Here is a 20170-nt window from a genome sequence, read left to right on the forward strand (position 1 = left end):
TAAAGTGGAAAAACAAAAGCACTACCTCGAGCTGCTCGTCCAGCAGCAGACGCATCACCAACTGATGAATGCGCTGCACCTCCACAGGCACGCTGAGCAGCGTAAATAAGTTGTAGAAGACCATAATCTGCAGGTAGGTCAGCACGGAGTAGCGTGCATGCCATGACCTACTGCCTGCCATCTGTAATGACACATCAAAAATACCTGATTCATGTTTGTATGTACTGTATATACAGTATCTGATGGAGCTCATACTGTATGTTCACCTCTGAAGGTCATGGCATGTTAATATGTTTTAGCATGAAACATGGGGCTGTCCAGAGCTGCTATATGACGCATAATTCACAGCCTTATCTGATGGAATACCTACACTGATTTTCAATGTGTTTGACACCATACATGATCAAAAACATAATCTGCTAGGCAGGAACAGATGTCCATGTGCGTGACATTGTAAGAAAATGGCTAAACACATAATATAATAATTTAACAAACTATACTTTCTAGGAGAAATAAACTACCTCTTGCAAACATCCGGTCATCATCCCCTTGTTTGAATGAAAGGAGAATGCTAAATATCACAATCTGTGTGGTTAATCATGAGGCAAGGTAGTGTTATTTAATTTAAAAACATACAAGAACATCTAGCTCACTGTCATAAACTACACTTTTTCAGAAATAAAACTATCATTTGGAAACATCTGGTCATCGTTTCATTTTTGTCATACAGGAAAATGCGAAATATGTAGCAAGCAAGCATTGTTTCATGCAAAAACACAGGAACAACGGTAAAGCTAGTGGTCATAATACACCTTTTTGAGAAATAAACTGATAATATGGTCAATAATTGTCTTGGTGGTGATGAAAAGCTGATATTGCTTTTTTGGGTGTATCCATGTACACTGTAGTGATTGCGATATCATGGATTTCTTATTCAATCCAATACCGAGTGAAATTCAGGCTCGTATCAGCCATACGGAGGCGATACTGATACTCATAGCATAGCATGAATAATACAAGACATCAGAGTTTATTCATTTCTTTTAAACTATGAAGTATATTGACTAACAGCATGATTTACCATATAGTCAAGCTAAAAACTGTGGAAAAAAATCATAAAATGTGAATGTGGTATTTAAACAATAAAAAAGAAAATATGTAAAAATAAAACCATCAATATCAATTATTAATTATTAATAACTACTACAACAATTAAAAGTAATTCACACTGTTAAACAGACTGAGACTGACAGCAGTGTGCCGCATTATGCACTTAACCAGGCGGAAGAAAAAGTAGTTCCCACCAACTGCATATCATTTAATCATTTAAGCAAGATCATTTAGTTACTTTCCATTGTGTTCCTGTTGATATACTGTACATTACCTCTGACTTTGACTGAAGTATCAAAAGTAGCAAGATAGCATCATTTACCATCGCTGTCTTTGCAAACTAAAACCCACAACAATGTTCTCCCTTCCAATAAAACAAATGACCAAATTACCGTTCCTTTGTATCGGTATTTATACGTAGCTAACAATTGTTAGACATCAATGTCTGAATTTAGGAAGGTACGTTTCTACCAAACTGTGCTACTTTTTGCTTCCTAAACTGAGCTCCTTCATTTATAAACTACAGAAGTTGCGATTATAATTTGTTTAAGCAACTGTGAATGTATACAACCTATAGCCAGTATTCAAATGCCATTACTATAACCATTAGAATGCCATATTTTTGCGAAACCTCTTCCAATTACAGCTGACAGCCTGCCTTTCAATCTCATCTTGATCGTTTTATTTAAAATATTTACTGCAGCAGCGTGTAAAGACAAAATAATAAAGAATGTGTGCGCAAGTGTGACCTCTTCCAGAGCTGCCAAAACAAGAGGGATGTGCTGAGGATAGAGCAGGCCCTGGGACATCAGAGAGAGGCACGTGCGAGCATCCTGCTTCATCTCATCATAACTCTCATCAATCTCCACCGGGGCAATCTGCAGGGAGAGGGAGAGGGAGAGGGAGAGCGAGAGAGAAGTGAAGAAAGAAAAGGTAGGATGACAGCAGCTATGCAGCATTTTCAGTAAATGAAGAGAGAAATGGAGTTTAATGGCAGAGTATGATGGAGAGGCTAATAATACTGCACTCGGACTGTGTGTATGTGTGGTTACTTTGAATAGCAGAGGCAGGAGTTGAAGCTGCTGCTGAACCGGAGTGGTAAAAGTTCGCCCGGCGCTCGCCATCAACCATTTTAAGACTGCAAAAAAAAAAAAAAAAAAAAAGGAGAAAAAAGTGCATATAAATAGGGCAACCCAATTAAAAGTTATTGTGTTTGCGCAAATATATAAAAACGACAATGGTGACCTGAAGCTTTGGCACTAACAGCATGACATTTATCATCATTTACTGTGGCATAATTGAGATAATTAGGGTCGATGCACTTTTCTCTCAAGGTCAAATTCAAGTACTTTAAAGCGCTTTTTCGTCAAAGATCCTCTGCATGGCAGGAGCGCTCTGCTGTTTTTTAAAGGACCTCCAGCTACAACACTATTCAAAGATCCTCCATGTGTGACAGCTCTCTGCTGCAAAAACAGTAGTTGCTGAGAGGTGAATTTGCGAACTGATCAGGTTGAACAGCACATGATTAAAAGTATTTGTTTTTACTTAGTATGTAACTATTACTCGTGTCTTCATAATATTATTTTAACAAATAGTTTGAATTGAACCCTAAATGTAAATCATGGATCCTAGATGCTCCACTCTAAGTGTTAGGGGGGAGATTAAAATGTGATGAGATTTCTCATTTGGAGAAAAGCTGTATCGTGAGAAGAGGGCATCGCTATTATGAATGATAATACAGTAATATGTAGATGGCAGTGTGTAAGGCATTATTGGAAGCGCACATGCAATCCAACCTACCTTGGTGTTCAGTCATCGAGTGACGTGGGGCTTTTTTCCCCCCCATATGTGTTGAATAGCTGATTGCTACTTGTTGATGTCCAAGCAGAAGCTGTATTAATTCTAGTAATTTGTCAAGTTCGGACTTGGCTTCACCCTTAATCACCAATCGGTTCTATTGACACTCTTTGCATTTGGCTCAGCGCCAGCTTTCAAGTACTGGCGATCACCGGTTCCATTCCATAACACACCTTATACATAGAAGAGATCTGTGTTGACAATTTAGCGAAATCCTCGCTATGTTTACTGAGTAAGGGTGCGCATATAAGTGATTCTTGCGTCATGCATTTATTGGGTAATTAAACACAAGCCACCAACAAAGATGAAGACATCAGCTGAGTCCTTGTGGACCCAGTCTTGTGCATCGTCTCATCTTGTGAGTTAGGTGTCTCTTGACACCCCTGCTAAATGTTAATGTCCAAAAAGGAGGCATACAAAGCAATGCGGCCTATTTTAATAGTGAGCATGATTAATAAAGTCTACTGCAGACTGCAGCATTTTGAAGCAGCTAAAATTAGCCACTTTCTCCCAAATGTACATGGCCTATGACTCCTTTCTGGGAGGTGCACACCTGACTACTCTTTTTCAAGCAAACTGCATTGTTACTATTATTATTTGTGCTACACAGCTTGCAAGAACTGCATCGGCATTCTGACCGGTTGTGAGCAGCTTGACAGCCTGGGTACACTCGTCCTCCGTCTCCGGGGCGTTCTCCTCATGCACGTGGTTGTGGATCTCCGCCTCGGATGTGAGAGGCTTGAGCCGCTCCAGGACCCGAGTGACAAACTCTGCCACGTGGGGGGATGAGGTGGGCTGCGTGTGGGGCAGGGCCACGTCGATCATGAAGATATAGGTCAGCACACTAGAGGGAGAGACAAAAATAATAGAAAGAGGGGCGGGAAAGAGCGTGAAAAAATAAATAAATCCAAAACTTGGGACAGATGCAAATAGACAGTGCATACAAATAAACTGCAACCTTTCTTTCTAATGTTACACTCTGCACTGGCAAAAATGGAAAAAATAATGATATACAGTAACTCCTTTACTTATTATTTCAGGGTCTCTGCAGGTTTCATCAAGTCATGTGTGACACTATAAAGAATACAATTTAACATCCATTTCACATCCATACAGTCAAAAAACAAAATGCATGAAGCAAAGTACACTTGCTGGTTGTGCTTGATCAATTCTGAAAGGTACCGTTTTGTAGTTAGCTTGGTAGTTAAAAATCTAAACATTTAAAAAGTGAGACTTAAGTTTATGCATTTGTTTCAAAAGTAACGTTCATACAGTTTAAAGGCCTTCCAAAATTGTATTTAAGACATTTTATGATATTTTAAGTGAATTTTAGACATTTCAGGACTTTTAAGACCACACTGATACCCTGAATTATAAGTTAAAATCATTACGACTATATTTCAAAACAATTTATTCATACATATAAAACATATTTTCCAATATTTTATATTATATTAATACTTTAATCACAATTATGAATAGCAGTTAATCATGAATAATTAAATACGGTACCAATATTTTCTGAATAATGAACTAATATCCTCTACTGCAAATAATATTTGAGTTATCAATTATACATATTGGTTAATCATGAATCATTCAAGAAATATAGATAGTGCTAACGCATCCTAATGAAAATCTAATAAAATATTTAATCAAAACTAACTATTGCCTACAAAATATGTATTTGCTGATAATTATACAACAGAATTAATTTGTATTAATAGTATTATCATGCTAATATACTGATAATGACCGACAATAACATGATAATACTAGGTAACACTTATTAATTTGTGCAGTAGAAGAGAACTCATCTATTGCTGGGTTTCAACCCCGTGACCTAGAGGCAGTTCTGGTGAGCAGACAGGGGGCAAGCATAAACCATAGCCACATACATACTTTTGGAGATTAAAACGAATACACATTGCATATCGTTGAAATGATCTTCTCCAATTGTGTGAGTGTACATGGTGTGATATATGAAGACCAAGATAAAATAGTTGAAAACGAGACAGTCGGAAAGCAGTGAAAGCTCACCCCAGTGTCACACATAATGAAAATAATACTTGTTCTTACACCCAGTCAATGTGCATGAAAACATTCTTGTATATGTCCTTCATTCTTTCACTGCACTGTTTGAGCTCCATAATCAATTTTCAGACGGATTTTATCCACTATTTCGAGACCGCTATAAGCTAGTTAGCAAGCCTCACTTCAAAGCCCTCCTCGGAGCATTGCTGGACATTCTTCCAGGTGGCTGCATTTCACATACATAAATAAATAGATAGATGCGTTATTAATCTCCAAGAGAAATTCACTTTCCAGCAGCTCTGCAAAAATATCGTCACTAAGTTAATCACAAAATAAAGCAACCAAGGCAGGACATGAGAGATAAGAAAAATAAGAAAAGAGAATAAGAATTAATAAACATACACGGAAGAGATCACATCAAATGTGTAGTGCAATAACACATACTTAATAAATAACAATACATAATAATAATAATGCATAATAACGTAATAAGTACATTTGAGTTCCAACAATATTTAAAGTTTGATTTTAGTACAAATTGTGCTTCTTGTTGCTCACTGTAAACTAGAGTGTGTTCACTTAGCTCCAATCGACGAGAGCGACAACTGTTTAGCAAACGGCAAAAAAGGTAGCTTCTCTGCGTTTCCTGAACTTTTTTCCCGTTATGATATAGTGTTCTTTTTGTCAACGGTGCCAATGACTAATGGGTGCCACGCATCGCCTGACTCCATTCATTTTCAATGGAACCTGGTCACAATCGCTTGTCGTCTCCTGTGTGCATGGTTTCGTGGCGATGAATTACGCCAATCGCGGTCGTTTGTCGCCTCCTATGAATCATTTAATTGACTAAGCTTTTCTTGACGAAAACGAGACAGTGACAAGCTAAACATGCCTCTTTGATGACTTATGGGCGCCACACACAGGAGGCAACAAACGACACAAGCACAAACTTTCACACGCATGAATGTCGCTTGTCTCTTGGCTGGACGGTGACTAATACTGTCATACTGTATGTATTCTACTTAGTTTTCACGCTGGATTTGGAGAACAAGCTTCAAATAAACCTTTTGCAAGAAAGCCACTTGTGTCTGTCAATGCTTGGAAGGAGTTCCAGTGAAAACTAGGACTATTTAGCGACGTGAGTGGACACACACACACACTGCATGTGGAGAAGGACGAGTAAAGAAGCACAGTTGAAGAACAACTCTTGTGAGATATAATTTAATGTTTGCAATGGCACACATAACATTGATGTTTTCAAGCAAACTGAAATGACTTTGTGTGTATAAGAGTAATCATCAAGTATCTCGGGGTCTTGTTCATGAGTTAGAGAAGGTTGGAGCGTGAGGTCGATAGGTGGATCGGCGCAGTGTCTGCAGTAATGCGGTCGCTGTACCGGACCGTCGTGGTGAAAAGAGAGCTGAGCCAGAAGGCAAAGCTCTCAATTTACCGGTCGATCTATGTTCCCACCCTCACCTATGGTCATGAGCTTTGGGTTGTGACCGAAAGAAGAGATAGCGGATACAAGCGACTGAAATGAGTTTCCTCCGTAGGGTAGCTGGACTCACCCTAAGAGATAGGGTGAGGAGCTCAGTCAACTGGGAGGGGCTCGGAGTAGAGCCGCTGCTCCTTCACATCGAGAGGAGCCAGTTGAGGTGGCTCGGACATCTAGTCCGTATGCCCAGCCGAGAGAAGGCCCCGGGGCAGACCTAGGACACGGAGGGATTATGTCTCACAGCTGGCCTGATCTTCAGGATCGGGATCGCCCGCTGATTTGCTGTATTTGTAAAGATCGGATAATATCGGCTTCCGCCATGAGATCGGGCCAATCCAGTTGCCGTATCACATTCGTAACTCTGAGCCACACTCCAACATGTTAGGTGCAGTTATGCGCCTCAAAGCTGGTTGCCACTCGACTCACGCCATCCACAAGAAGAAAACGCAACACCACCATGTAGACATGTCCACGGTGTACCGTGGTGAAGTTAGCTTCATGTTGGACGTTGGATATTCGGCTCCATAGCGACAGCGGTAGTTCCCCCTCACTGTGCCCGGACTGCTGCGTGATGGTGTAGGGAGCTTGCACAGGAAGTGCTGCTCTAACCACTGCTCGCTTATAATAGAGACCGCACAAACACTACTAAACAGGTCCAAACACACAACACATTCCGGCCTTCAAAATAAGAGCGCTCGGTCACATTGGAGTCAACAAAATAAGGGTGTCATTAAAATATCCTACATTAATAACGCAATTGGAATTACATGTGTGATTACATCTTCCTTAATCACAAGCACGGGCATTAGAGTTTGTTGAAGATGTAGTAGCAATATGTGCTGAGGCTGACATCCCATTAGAAATGTTAGCTAAGCTACATCCATTTCTCACTTACTGGACACAATGGGCCAATGATGTATTGCATCAATAAATGTAAGGATTTTTGCATTTTATTCACTAACACACTCTATGCTGGTAAAATAAGTGGAAAAGGTAAAAAATTTAATTCTAAAATATTAAAATGGAAAAAAAGGAGTTTGGAAAAAAATAAAAATGATTTCATAGGGCCCTAATAGAGATGTGTTAAAAAAAAAAGTCATATATTCTAAATCACATCACAAATTGATCTATAACCATGTCAAATGATTAGTCCTGCCCTAAAAGCATTTTGCACGCCCATTTTTTTCCCAATTGTAATCTTTTATTGGATGGACTTTTATTGGATTAGGGACCTGACTCACAGAGGTTTGTTACAAAACCCAAAAAATATTGTTGGTCATGCTGCGTAATAAAAAAGTTAATTCAGCAATACTTTGGTTGCAAAAAAATATTGGTACTGGATTGGATCGGCAAGACTATAAAACAATTCGGCTCGGCTTGGAAGCCAAAACATGTGGATCGGGACATCCCTACCATGCAGGCCGTTTTTGCCCAGTGTCTTTCTTATGGTGGAGTCATGAACACTGACCTTAACTGAGGCACGTGAGACCTGCTGTTCTTTGGATGTTGTTGTGGGGTCTTTTGTGACCTCTTGGATGAGTTGTTGCTGCGCTCTTGGGGTAATTTTGGTTCCAAGTTTTGGCCATTTGTGAAACATGGCTCTCATTGTGGTTTGCTGGAGTCCCAAAGATTTAGAAATGGCTTTATAACCTTTTCCAGACTGATAGAGCTCAATTAATCTCAGTTATATTTTAACAGAGAGGGCAATCACTTTTTCACACAGGTCCAGGTAGGTTTGGATTTTTTTCTCTCCCTTAACTCTTTCAATACCTGATCCCAACAACGGATTTATGTCTTTTATGATTTTTTGCGTGACAGGCAAAGCGGTGATGATGCAACTCTGCACTAATTCATGAACATTTCAGAGTACTTTTAAGCCATGAAAATGGCCACAAGGTGCCAGAAGTGCATTTGATAAGAGCTAAGCAGGGATCATTTTAATGGAAGAATCACACATGACAGTAGGGAAGAAGTGAGAGAGCGTGGAGTAGTATGGCGTGCAGAAGATCAGTCAGAATAGTCTAAAATGGCTGGTACTGAAGTGGTTGTCTTTTTAAAAAATGGCTGGGACTGAATGAGTTAATAATTAAGTTTCATTTAAAAACTGCGTATTGTGTTCAGTTGTGTTGTTAATGACTAATATTTAAATTTGTTTGATGATCTGAAACATTTAAGTGTGACAAACATGCATGCAATAAAAAATCAGAAAGGGGTTTTTCACTTTTTTTCCCCCACTTTTACACCACTGTATTTGAACGATTTCCACATGGGAGAATGGCGTCTCTATGCTGCATTTTTGCTATGAGTTTTACATGACTTCCAGTTACAAATACGCATGTTTGCCCCTACTCTCTTTGAGGCGGGGCTAAGAACAACCAGCAATTTATCTTACCTGCCGATGCGCTCTCGCACATTCTTGTACACCTGCGTGAGTTTAGGTTCCAGGTAAGCCAGCAACCTGTGCAGCAGTTCCGACACCCGCCACTGATGCTGGGCCAGCCCCCCTTGAATAACATACAGCAGGCTGACAAGAGGAAAGACAAAAGATGGGGAGATGGTGGGTGGGTGAGTGGTGGGGTGGGTGTTGTAGTGTTAGGGCTACATTTCGAGACACGCAATGGCTCAGGTTACTATGGCATAAACAGATACACCGACACACCTGGCATCTCGGAACGAGCTTCCCTCGCCAATGAGCGGGCTTTCCATGAGCAGCTCAAGGAGCCAGTGTAGCTTCCTGGGGTCACGACCCTCCTATTGGGCCACCATCCATGGGACCATGCACAAACACAGCTCATTAGCATTACAGCTACAGACAGACAAAACGCCTTGTTGCCAGTAGCACTTTGAAACGCTCTAAATTGTGTCAACCAGGCTAGGTTTTGGCTAACACCCTTCCCTTCCAATACTATTGTGAGACCCTGAGACTTGTTGGAAAATAAGGTAATATGGGACCTGTGAATACAAGTGTACTGTATGTGAGCAGACTCACGCATGCAGTGGCGATGCAGGTGCCCCAGTCAGTGTAGGTTTCCACGGTGATATTGGTCAAGGCCGTCCTGATCAGCGGGCACAAAAGATGCCATAACCTATTGACCTGCACTCCAAAATCCAAACATAATAAGGGAGACTTTATTATTAATATAGACTTTTCTTATCAAATGTGCATGTGTGTGTGTACAGTGCCTTGCTGAAACTCCACAGTTTGCTGCCTCTGATGAGCCCGGCCGTGATCTCGCACAGACAGCGCTGCGAGCTCTCGTGAGGGTCGGTGGCGAGCTGCTCCAAGTGAGGCCACAGTAGCGGCAGGAAGACGTTGCCAAAGTTACGAAACAGCCCCTGTCAATCAATGCATGAGTGCGTTAAGACAGGCTTGATGATGAAATGATGAAGAGCTAAGAGTCGTCGTACAGTACCTTGAAGAGAAAAAAGCGTCGTGGGTTGAAACTGTCTTTTCCTTTGCGGTCCTCCAAAGAGAGAAACTGTATAAGCTGCTCAATGAACTCTGGGTCTGAGAAATATTCCGAGATGATCTTTTCTGCCTAAATAATAAAAACGGAACAGTGAGGCTTTGCTTTTGGAATAACAGGTGTATGTGTGTGTGTATAGCCATACTTCGTTCATCTCCTCATATGGCAGGTCATCTTTTAGCTTTTGCGAAGATGCATAGATCATCATTTCTCTGCAAGAACACAAAGAGTAGGGGTGATTGTGATGAAGATTGTGATGATGCTAAAACGGCATTCAATATGTAAATAAATATTAGCTATAGAGTAATCCCTCGTTTATCGCGATTAACTGGTTCCAGACCTGACCATGATAAGTGAATTTCCGCTATGTAACATTCCCTATTTATAAATCAAATATTTTCGTAGTTAGAGTATAGAAAACCTGTTTACGACCTTCTACATATGGTGTTTAATATTAGAGCCTTCTAGACATGAAATAACACCTCTTTAGCCACCTTTATATTCAATTACTCAATATAGTAGATATAATCAGAGAAAATAAGACATTTAAGACATAAGACTCATGCTCCTGTGTGTTGGAATAAATGTCTTCCAGATGTGTGGACATGAAGTGACGTCGGGCATTCAGAGTCTAGTTTTAGCTAGAGTACAGCCACAACAGTAGCCCGTGTTATTATGATGATGTTATTATTGTGTCTGTGGTGAGATAATTCAAACCTGCAATAAAAGACTGTTTTTCCGACGATCAAGTCTGGTGTGTGTGTGTTACTAGTGTCACTTAGTGGCCAGTGTAGGTTACAGTTCATCAATGTCTTTTAATGCCTTAAACTATATTTGTATTTTAGTTCATTCAGTCTCAGTTTTAGTTTAGTTCATTCAGTCAGTTGCTTAAATATACATAATTTTGAACCAATAATAGGCCGTAGTCAACCACAAAACAGCAATCATTTATTAAGTTTTGAAAAACGCGATAGGGTGAGGGTGCAATGTTCAAACTGCGAATCGCTGAGGTACAACTGTAATTACAAAAACAACCCCCACTGAATTTGAATTAAAAATAGAAAAAAAAAAGATCCAATTCAGTCAAAAAAGTGCAACCTAAAAATGAAATTGAATTTATTTTTAAGCACATTTAATTTCCTTTTTTGGATAAATGTGTATCACTATACAGACGTGGCAATCATTTTCTAACTTAATGGCTCCATGTGTGAAATTTCTGCCTCTTTTGGTCACTGCATATGTTTTTAATAAATAGAATTTTAAAAAATAAAAGAAAATGTCCTGAAAATACAGTATTCTCTTGTTTATCGCAGTTAACGGGTTCCAGACCAGACCATGATAAGTACATTTCCGCAAAGTAGGATTCCTGATATATCAATGGAATATTTTCATAGCAGAGCATAGAAAACCTGTTTACAACCTCCGTAATAGCCCTCTATACATGAAATAACAACCCTATAGTCACCCTTACTTTATGTATTACCCAATATAGTACACATATGAGAAAATAAAACATATAAGACATATATAAGACATAATATAAACTCCCACACTAGCATTGGGCGAGTTCCTTGTTCTTTTTTTTTTAAATTCCTATTCTACTTGTATAAAGTACTTCCTGAGATGGCTATCGTCTCATCAATGTAACATTACTGCCACCCAGTGACCAGTGTAGAGTAATACATAGTATGAAAAAGTCTTTGAATGGGTCTTCTGAATTACTTGTACACTAAGTTCCCTACTAACGAACATCTGACATGCGAACTTTCGGAGATACGAACAAAGCCAACTAGTCTATATTTTCATGTGTTTTGCCTTATAAGTCCATATTTATACTGCTACATGCTTGACCAGCTGAGGGCACTGTGACACTGCTAATGGGACCAACAGCGGTAGAACAAGAGGAGGTGGAAGGGAGGAGAGAAAAAGCTACATTGTTGGCTGTATAATACAACCCGGACAGAGCGTGTGATTAAAGTTTATGAAGAGTTAATAGGCCTGCTTAATTCTACACAACCCACAGAACACTACCTCTTTTAGAAGAGTCTAACGATGACAACAATTTGTCCTTTTTTCCAATAACTCCTCCTACTCCTCCACGACGACGTTTGCTCGACCACTCCTCTTCAAAGGTAAATAATATTTATCATTACGTATTATTATATCACTTTTATTATTGTTTTTTTCATTAATTATCCTCGTTTAATATTACTACTGCATCCAAAGTCATATTTACATACATACACATACAGTATACTGTATATGTATACGCGTACATGTAGTACCTATATCATTGGTAATATTACCTTTTCCCCTACTTAAGAACAATTCGACTTAAGAACGGTCGTCTGGAACCAATTGTGTTCGTTAGTTGGGGACTTAGTGTATATGTACAATTTGCTTTAAAATGCATATTTTTGACTTATAATAGGCTGTATTCAACCACAAAACTGTGATCATTTATTAATATATATTTGAAAAACTGTGACAGAATGAAGCAGAGAAATTCAAAGCATAGCAAAGCAAAGGATTATTGTACTACAATATTTATTTGTACAATCAATATGCCATTCTAGTTCTCCAGGTTTTTTGTAAAAAAAAAAAAAAAAAAAAAAAATCGTTTTTTATTTCTCATCTTGTTATATTTCTACATAAAAAGCTGGTGTTTTAATGGAAGGTGTCGACTTTTTATATCCACTGCAGAGCACAGAGAGAGCAGACACGGACAACGCATCCTGACGTCAAATAAGCAGTGAAAATGAATGAAAGGCTTAAAAAAAAAGGGCCCATTAAGCTGCCAGGATATGGAGGCACAAAGTGTTGCCCTCCACTTATGCATCCCCTGTCCAATCTGGGCCTGGCTGTAAGTCATCTGGTACAGGCTTATCTAGGCCAGCCCGTGCAACAGCTCCGCCCTGTTACTTCTACATGGGGTTTACGCACAGCAGTTAAAAAGACATAAAGGTGCCCGCAAGACACACAGGCCCCAAATCAACGCACGGTTAACTTGATGGCACATTTGCGGCTATTTCCCTCCTCACCTTGGCCACGAGTAGTAGCCCACGTGTGTTTTCTCCACGTGCAGCTGAGAGTCCCACTGCTCTTCACTGAGGGGCAGGTTGTTGCTATTGTACTGCAGCCAGCGATTGGCCTGGCGGTCCCCGGCCCACATGCCCTCTGGATCAGCCACGCCGCCTGCAGACACAAGAAACACACATTATTACAGTATACACTAATTACACAGTAAGTTATTATCTCTGTGAAGGTTGTGGAGGTGACCAGTGAGAGTATGCTTCTACTCACTAATATCTGATGGCTTCACTGCTACTTTCTTTCTGGGCCTTTTGAGCTGTTTCAGGATCCCAGCCATTGCAGATATTGCCACCTAAGCGAGAAAATAAGTACAAATGGGGGCTCACCCATCTTATCCCAACAATCGGCGGCATGAAAATGACATGTAGATGAGCACAAACCTTGCGTATGCTGATGGAGTCATGTATGAGGCCTTGTGTGAAGTAGAGGACAGCATCCGGCGGCAGTGGGTGATCATCCCTCAGCAGGAGAGACAGCAAATCTGTAGCCATGTGCTCAAACTTCCATGGCCTGAAAAGCAAGACAGGAAGTGCAAATGGAAGAAAATGTGCATTTGTGAGGTCATAGGTGAACTGAGAGGGCCTTCTGGCTCTGATGGCTTTTTTTTCCCCGCATATCAAACTCCTCTAACTGGGCCTTTATGAACCTTGCTTTGCATACAGGGAACAGAAAAGGGGCCTTTTCCATTGTGTTCCCATAAAACTGGAAACATGCAACTGTCCAAATTGTCTGGCTAAGGTGTCAAAGTAAAATTATTAAACACCCAATTGATTAAGTTGTGTGTTCTAAAAGTTTTGCCCATCAGCTAGCTCTGTGGATGTGAACAATGCAGTTGGTTACTCATTTTAGACACAATACACAATATACAGTATGCTGGTTGGTGGTCAGTAACCAGCAGCTTTATCTACCTCAACAATCTAATCAGCGCTATCAATGCTGGTTGGGCAGTTTGCTTCTTACCGCAATGTCCCGATCCGATAATGATATCGTATATCGGGCCAATACCACCAAAACAAACAGTATTGGATTAAATCGACCTGCTCCTAAAATCCCCAATATTGACACTCCGACACAAGCAGTCTGTTCCAAACTCCGCCCTGGCACGTTTATCCAGTAGCGGCCAGCCAGAGCACACATGATGACCACAACAGAGTGTGCTAACATGTTAAGCATGGAATAGGAGTGATGTCGGCTGTGTGAAAAAGAAGCCCGAAAAAGACATTTCAAGAATGAAGGAGCGTTACACAGGAAACTCCCATGGGACGACAAGAAGTCATTAGCTATAAGAGAAAAGATAACCAGACCCTGTTGGTGAAGTCGAGTTTAAACACTTAATTGAGCACCTCAAACCTCGCTTTATTATACCTAGCCGCCACTACACTGTGGATAAAACTATACCCCAGATGCTTCAAGAAGTAAATGGGTCTGTTTTTCCACATATTTACTGTGGTTGATTATTGTTCTCTGTTTGAGTAATATCACTTGATCAAGCCTTTTCTAACATTCCACACGACAAAATAAGTAATACAAGTATGGATGATTCGTGCTGATATCGACTTGATATGGGTATAGGCCGATATTCAAGGCTGCAATATCTGTATTGGATCAGGATTTTAAAAGTTGTATTGGAACACACCTAATTACAACACTGGTTCTGTTGCTGTCGTGTTGTGAATAGACATGCAATCCAAATCATTATTAAAGTTAAAGAATGAACTTGTTATGCAATGAGTTTTTACACTAGAAAAACAAAAGCCTCTCTCCAATGATCCAATGACCTCTCCGCACTTCTTGTAAATGATCGGCTATAATTACAACATTTACAGTATGCCCTATTGCATACTTACAGCTCTTTGTCTTCAAGGCAGTCCAAGAGGTCATTCACCAGCTTCTCATACTTTCTAAACAAGCCAAATCATTTACGTAAGTAGTGCGTTTTCTATTTCTAGATCTGGATTGTTTATCTTCCTACCGTGCATTGACAATATTTCTGATTCGCTGGCGTTGAAGCCCCTCCTTCAGCTCTTCTACAGTGGGCAGCTCCAAAGAAAGCGCAGGATTGTGCAACCGTGCGATTTGTGTGGCTACCTCTATGCAGCTCTCAGATACCTGGAAAGGGTTAGGGGTTAAATTCAAATCAGGACGCATATCATATGATGAGGGTCGCTGCTCACGGTGAAAAAGATGCCGATGGTGTCGTGCTGCCGATGGACCCTGTCGATGATGTCGTCCAGGAGCTGCCCAACCGAGTGCTCCTCCAGGGTCATGGCAGGCGAGAGTCCACAGCGGACAAGGGCGGGCCACACCATGCCAACGCAGTCCCAGTCCCTTACGCTTGCTAGACAAACACTGTGTGCCGCCAGAAGGCAGTAGAGGGCCCCCTGAGGGTAACCCACATTCTAGTATTGTGACATGCCTTATGATCTCCTTAATAGCGGCTACCTTGAACTGTTGCTGTGTGCCATTTGTGGGCTGCGGTGAGAGCAGTTTCACAATTCTTGGTATCAGATCTCTGCAAGAGAAGCTGTAGGTCACCAGCGCGGTGGTCAGCACATTCTGGGCCCTACTCCGGACCTTCAAAACACATGCACACACACACATGCACGCACACTCAGTAAATGTGTATTTCAGCAGGTTGATCATGTTAATGTGTGTATTCTACCTGGCTGTAGGTGCTGGTGGACAGCAGCAGTAGATCACACAGAAGCTCCTGGTGGACTTTTTTATATTCGCTGCCCTCGACCACTAGCTTCCTCATCTTTCAATAACGACAAGGGTTCATTTTAGAAATATTTATTGATCTTTATGTGACAAACCAACCTCGTGCTGCAGCAGGGCGCGGTCAATGAGCAGCGCGCGGATGTGCTGCTTCTTCCCGTGAAGCTTTAGAGACAAAGTCTTCATTAATCTGAAACTGAAGTCAAGTGACATGATTGTTCCACCATGCTCACCCGGTTTTCCATGGACTTCTTGACAAGAGTAAAGCTCTTCCAGCGCGAGTCAAACTCCTTCTTGTGAATGCCTTGGAAAAACATAAGGTCGCTGACGATCTGCAAAAAAAAAAAAAAAACCTTGGTCAGAACTTTGCTGGGCTGCCGCAGAGGAAAAGCAGAAGCAGAAGACCTCCACCAAGGCTTAAAACCTTAAGCGAATAATAGGGATGCATGATTTATTTTTTTCAAGTAATACCAATAGGGTTCCCTTGCTCCATTGCGGTTCACCTTTTTGCATTTTTTTTTGGTGCAATTTTTTATTATATATATATATATATATATATATATATACTTTTCAGCGTAGGAACACTGTTTCAGGCCAAGCCTGGCCCTTTAAGAATAATTGCATTGTGGGAAGTGGAGTGTTGTTCTGTGCTCTAGCACAGGCGGCATCTCTCTCTTCTGTCTGCACCGCCCATTGTCTTTTGCGTCCTGATTGATTGGCTGTAGATCATTGTCAATCTCCTTTGTGCCGCTCTGCCGTGTCTCCGGTTGCCTCATCGCTAGCAAACAGCTTGCAGTCTTTGTTTGCAAGTTTCTCCCCGAAACATTCTGCACCCAAAACGCAGAGGAAGCCAACAGTCGCAAAAAAAGTTGGACTTCTGAATCTGCTGAAGAAAGGTAGAAGTTACGCGGCTGTAGGGCGCCATTAGGGAATAAATGACTCTTCGGTTCGAAGAGGAAAACAAGGAAAATATGACACCACAAAAACGCTCCAGTGGAGCGGCGCCAGGACGACAAGGCAGACGGTCAGATGAGTGAAATACATGTGAGTCACTTAATAAATTTAGGGTCCAACCTTGTAGGTTGATCATTAAAATTCAAATTTGAACTTTGAGAGTGTTTAAACAAGAGAGAAATGTGAGAAAATGTTAATACCCGTCTGAGAAAAGTGTATAAAGTCTGTATAAGGGGTTTTACAGCCTTAAAACATAGGTAATAATTGTAAAAAAAATTAAGTTGGCTACTTTGCGGATTTCACTTATTGCGAGCTATTTTGGGAACCTATCCCCCGCGATAAACAAGGGTACACTACCAATAACTCTCTGCTTCTCAAGACCGATACTGATATCGATAACTTTTTATATCTGTTGAGATGTGCTCACATTTGGTTATTTATTTTGCCTCAACAATTTGTGTTCATGTAGTCATGGCTACCACTGATCATGTGACCTCTAATCAAATTGATGGTCTACACGTGTGGCAGAAAATAAATTGGGTGTGCCCATGTGTGCGGGTGTTCACACAAAAAGCAAAGTGTTGTGTGCTGTGGTTTATGTCACATTAAACATTGAGTAGGTAAATACTAACAATACTAACAATACACTGTATCTATTATTTTAAAAAATGTGGATGTAACTGTAGTTTGTGCACACCTGGACTTCAAGAGAGACTCTTTTGAACGCATATTGTTTTGAGAAACAGAATGCTTTACTTATGTGACTCCACCAACTATCCGGAACTACTTTCTTAAACACAAAAAAACTACCAGAACTCTTCTCATGGGAAGAAGTCATTGTTGATGCACTACACCGCTGATGGGGATGTAGTACAATTTCATGTCAAAAAATCCGAACTATCCCTTTAAGAACAACTCAAAAAAGTTGGATTTTACAAACTGTGACTGTAGATTTTTCCTAATCAAATATCATGACATCACTACTATTAACAAAACAAAAAATAGTGGCGGCTCAGAAATACAAACCGTGGCTCCAAGGGGTTTACTAGCAGACAAAATCTGTATCTTCAATGGTGGAAAATATCCATGATGAAACCACAGATCACTTTAACCCTTGGGTCGTCACAGGCAAACCCTTTGCACTTTTCAAACGCCACAATAGTAGGAACAAGCCCGGACCCTGGGCATTGCAGAGATGCTAGCGTTTCAGGTGACAGATAAGATTTGATGTGTTGAAGCTCAATGTTTTTTTTCCCCTCATCGTGGAGCATTTCGTGCCAGTACCACATGAAATGTCTCTGGAACAGTGAATGTTTGTTTTCAAGTGAGCTCAGGGGAAGTTAGGACAGGTCGTTAATTTCACAGACAGGAGAAAAAAAGGATGCTTGATTTGCTCACCAACACTGTACTGCCTAATTGGAGAGTTTTTTGTTTTTGTTTTTTTTTAAACTTATGAGTTATCTGAGCTATTTTTAATGTTATTGGATTTATCTGTATCGGTCTGATAATTATCGTGCACACCTAGTGAATAAATAGAGCGGTTACAATATAAGATTCTGGCTAAAAGAAGCTAAAAGATTGATCCAGAATCCATATCCAATGGCACAAAATGCAAGAAAAGAACTGCATGGTTGTAGACCACTACAATGTATTCCAGTGGACATAATTTGGATGTTATAATAACTTATTTAGAGTGTGTATTATTTGATCAAAACCGGATATTGAGATACCGTTTTGCCCAATTGTGAGTTTTGAAGTTGATTTATTTTTGCAGAGAACAAAAAAAAATCCCAGGACAGGCAGGCTAACTGGGCAGCAACAATAAGCAACTTTATTTATTTAAATTTAAATGTTAGCCCATTAGATATCTTTTTTGGAATAATAATATTTATAATTGTAGTTAAATAGTATATACTTGAAGGTGCCTAACTAACTAATTGAGAAACAAACACATGCCAATAATAAGATATCAGCCTCGGTGGCGGTACTAACAGACATCGCAAGGTCACCTCAATGATGACAAACAGTGACTTGGTGTCATCCTCAGTGTGCTCCAGAATGTGATCTGTTTGGATCGGAGAAGATTACCATGTAAGACTAGCATGCAGCTTCACTGGCTGTTGTTTAAGTGTGGAAATGTTTACTCACGTAGCAGCAGCCTCATGGTGTGGCAGATGGACTCTCTGTAGTTCTGCCGTGAATCATCTGTATGCGCACAAGATGACAAATGAGCGTGGTGGCGACAAATGTGATAAGTGGTGGCGCTTGCACTTCTTGGTGTGCTTTCTTACCATACTCAACGCCGTTGTACAGTTTGACCTCCCCGAGGTTCACCATGGAGGGCACTCTGAAGAAAAATACATATGTATGCGCTTTTTTTTTAATAGGTGTGTGTGTGTGTGTGTGTGTCAGCAAGACTCACAGGTCCGCAACGTGAGGCCCATCCAGAGGGGGCAACATGCTGCCAGCCCCAAGAAGGCAGTGCTGTACGATTGCAAGGCTCTGCCATAGCTCCTCCCTGCAAATGAGGTTAGACATTACACATCCAGTGCAGTTGTACAACACAATAATAGTTGCAAAAATATCTGCACACCTGCTCATTGGCTGATCTCCAGAGACGTGGCCCTTGATTCGCTCCAGCTCGGGATGCAGGAGGCGGAACAGCAGCTGGAAAACAAAGTTCTCCTCCTCTCGGCTCGGAACGTGCCAGCACAGACCCAAAGCTGACACATCGCCGGGCCGACCCCAGTCCTGCACACAGAAGAAGAAACTACTGTAGGTAGCAAAAGATGTGCTTCTTGTGTACGCAGTCACATCACACAGCAAATTATTAAAATATACAAAAATTCTGTGACCATGAAGTGCAGATGAGAAGCATCTAACGATTGCAATGGCAGAGAAATGGAGCTGAAAGTACACAAAAATGACCAGGGTTGTTTCATAAAAGTGTTTTTCTTCTTTTCATTTCTAATATGAGATCTGCAGGTCACTTTTGCCTTTATAAAAAAAGAAAAAAAACACTATTCAAGGAAAAAAATGCATCTAAGCGTCATGGTCGCAAAAAATTCTTAGGCTTTTATTGTAAGGATCATTTCCCCGTCACTTGATGGATGTTTTCAAATTAGCACCCTTGTGTTGCATTTTGGTGGTTAGCACGTTGGCCAACATAGTAACAGTCTGGAGATCGGGAAGACCAGGGTTCGATTCTCCCCTGGGCATTTCTGTGTGGAGTTTGCATGTTCTCCCCGTGTGCGCGTGGGTTTTCTCCGGGTACTCCGGCTTCCTCCCACATTCCAAAAACATGCATGTGAGGTTAATTGGAGACTCTAAATTGGCCATAGGTATGAATGTGAGTGTGAATGGTTGTTTGTCTATATGTGCCCTGTGATTGGCTAGTGACCAGTCCAGGGTGTACCCTGCCTGTCGCCCGAAGTCAGCTGGG

The 20170-nt window shown here is 40.8% G+C and overlaps 1 protein-coding gene across 2 annotated transcripts in view; it reads right to left on the reverse strand.

The window, feature by feature from the left end:
* psme4b (proteasome activator subunit 4b) overlaps positions 1–20170 on the reverse strand; it is a 47408-nt gene that overhangs the window by 10598 nt on the left and 16640 nt on the right. Inside the window, exons 20-44 of one of the 2 annotated variants that reach the window (XM_054758195.1) lie at positions 19322–19479; positions 19151–19246; positions 19020–19075; positions 18877–18933; positions 18738–18793; positions 16008–16106; positions 15877–15939; positions 15719–15814; positions 15499–15630; positions 15231–15437; positions 15029–15165; positions 14904–14957; positions 13437–13566; positions 13267–13348; positions 13005–13158; positions 10109–10175; positions 9910–10035; positions 9680–9832; positions 9486–9590; positions 9156–9247; positions 8889–9020; positions 3606–3811; positions 2163–2248; positions 1860–1988; positions 26–181 (exon numbers count right to left, since the gene is read on the reverse strand). In XM_054758195.1, the coding sequence (XP_054614170.1) occupies positions 26–181; positions 1860–1988; positions 2163–2248; positions 3606–3811; positions 8889–9020; positions 9156–9247; positions 9486–9590; positions 9680–9832; positions 9910–10035; positions 10109–10175; positions 13005–13158; positions 13267–13348; positions 13437–13566; positions 14904–14957; positions 15029–15165; positions 15231–15437; positions 15499–15630; positions 15719–15814; positions 15877–15939; positions 16008–16106; positions 18738–18793; positions 18877–18933; positions 19020–19075; positions 19151–19246; positions 19322–19479 (2829 nt within the window). Of the gene's footprint in view, positions 1–25; positions 182–1859; positions 1989–2162; positions 2249–3605; positions 3812–8888; positions 9021–9155; positions 9248–9485; positions 9591–9679; positions 9833–9909; positions 10036–10108; positions 10176–13004; positions 13159–13266; positions 13349–13436; positions 13567–14903; positions 14958–15028; positions 15166–15230; positions 15438–15498; positions 15631–15718; positions 15815–15876; positions 15940–16007; positions 16107–18737; positions 18794–18876; positions 18934–19019; positions 19076–19150; positions 19247–19321; positions 19480–20170 lie in introns of those variants that run through there. The other variant, XR_008566614.1, reaches the window with a different exon arrangement.

This window comes from Dunckerocampus dactyliophorus, chromosome 2, assembly GCF_027744805.1.
Source record: "Dunckerocampus dactyliophorus isolate RoL2022-P2 chromosome 2, RoL_Ddac_1.1, whole genome shotgun sequence".
Lineage (NCBI taxonomy): Eukaryota > Metazoa > Chordata > Actinopteri > Syngnathiformes > Syngnathidae > Dunckerocampus > Dunckerocampus dactyliophorus.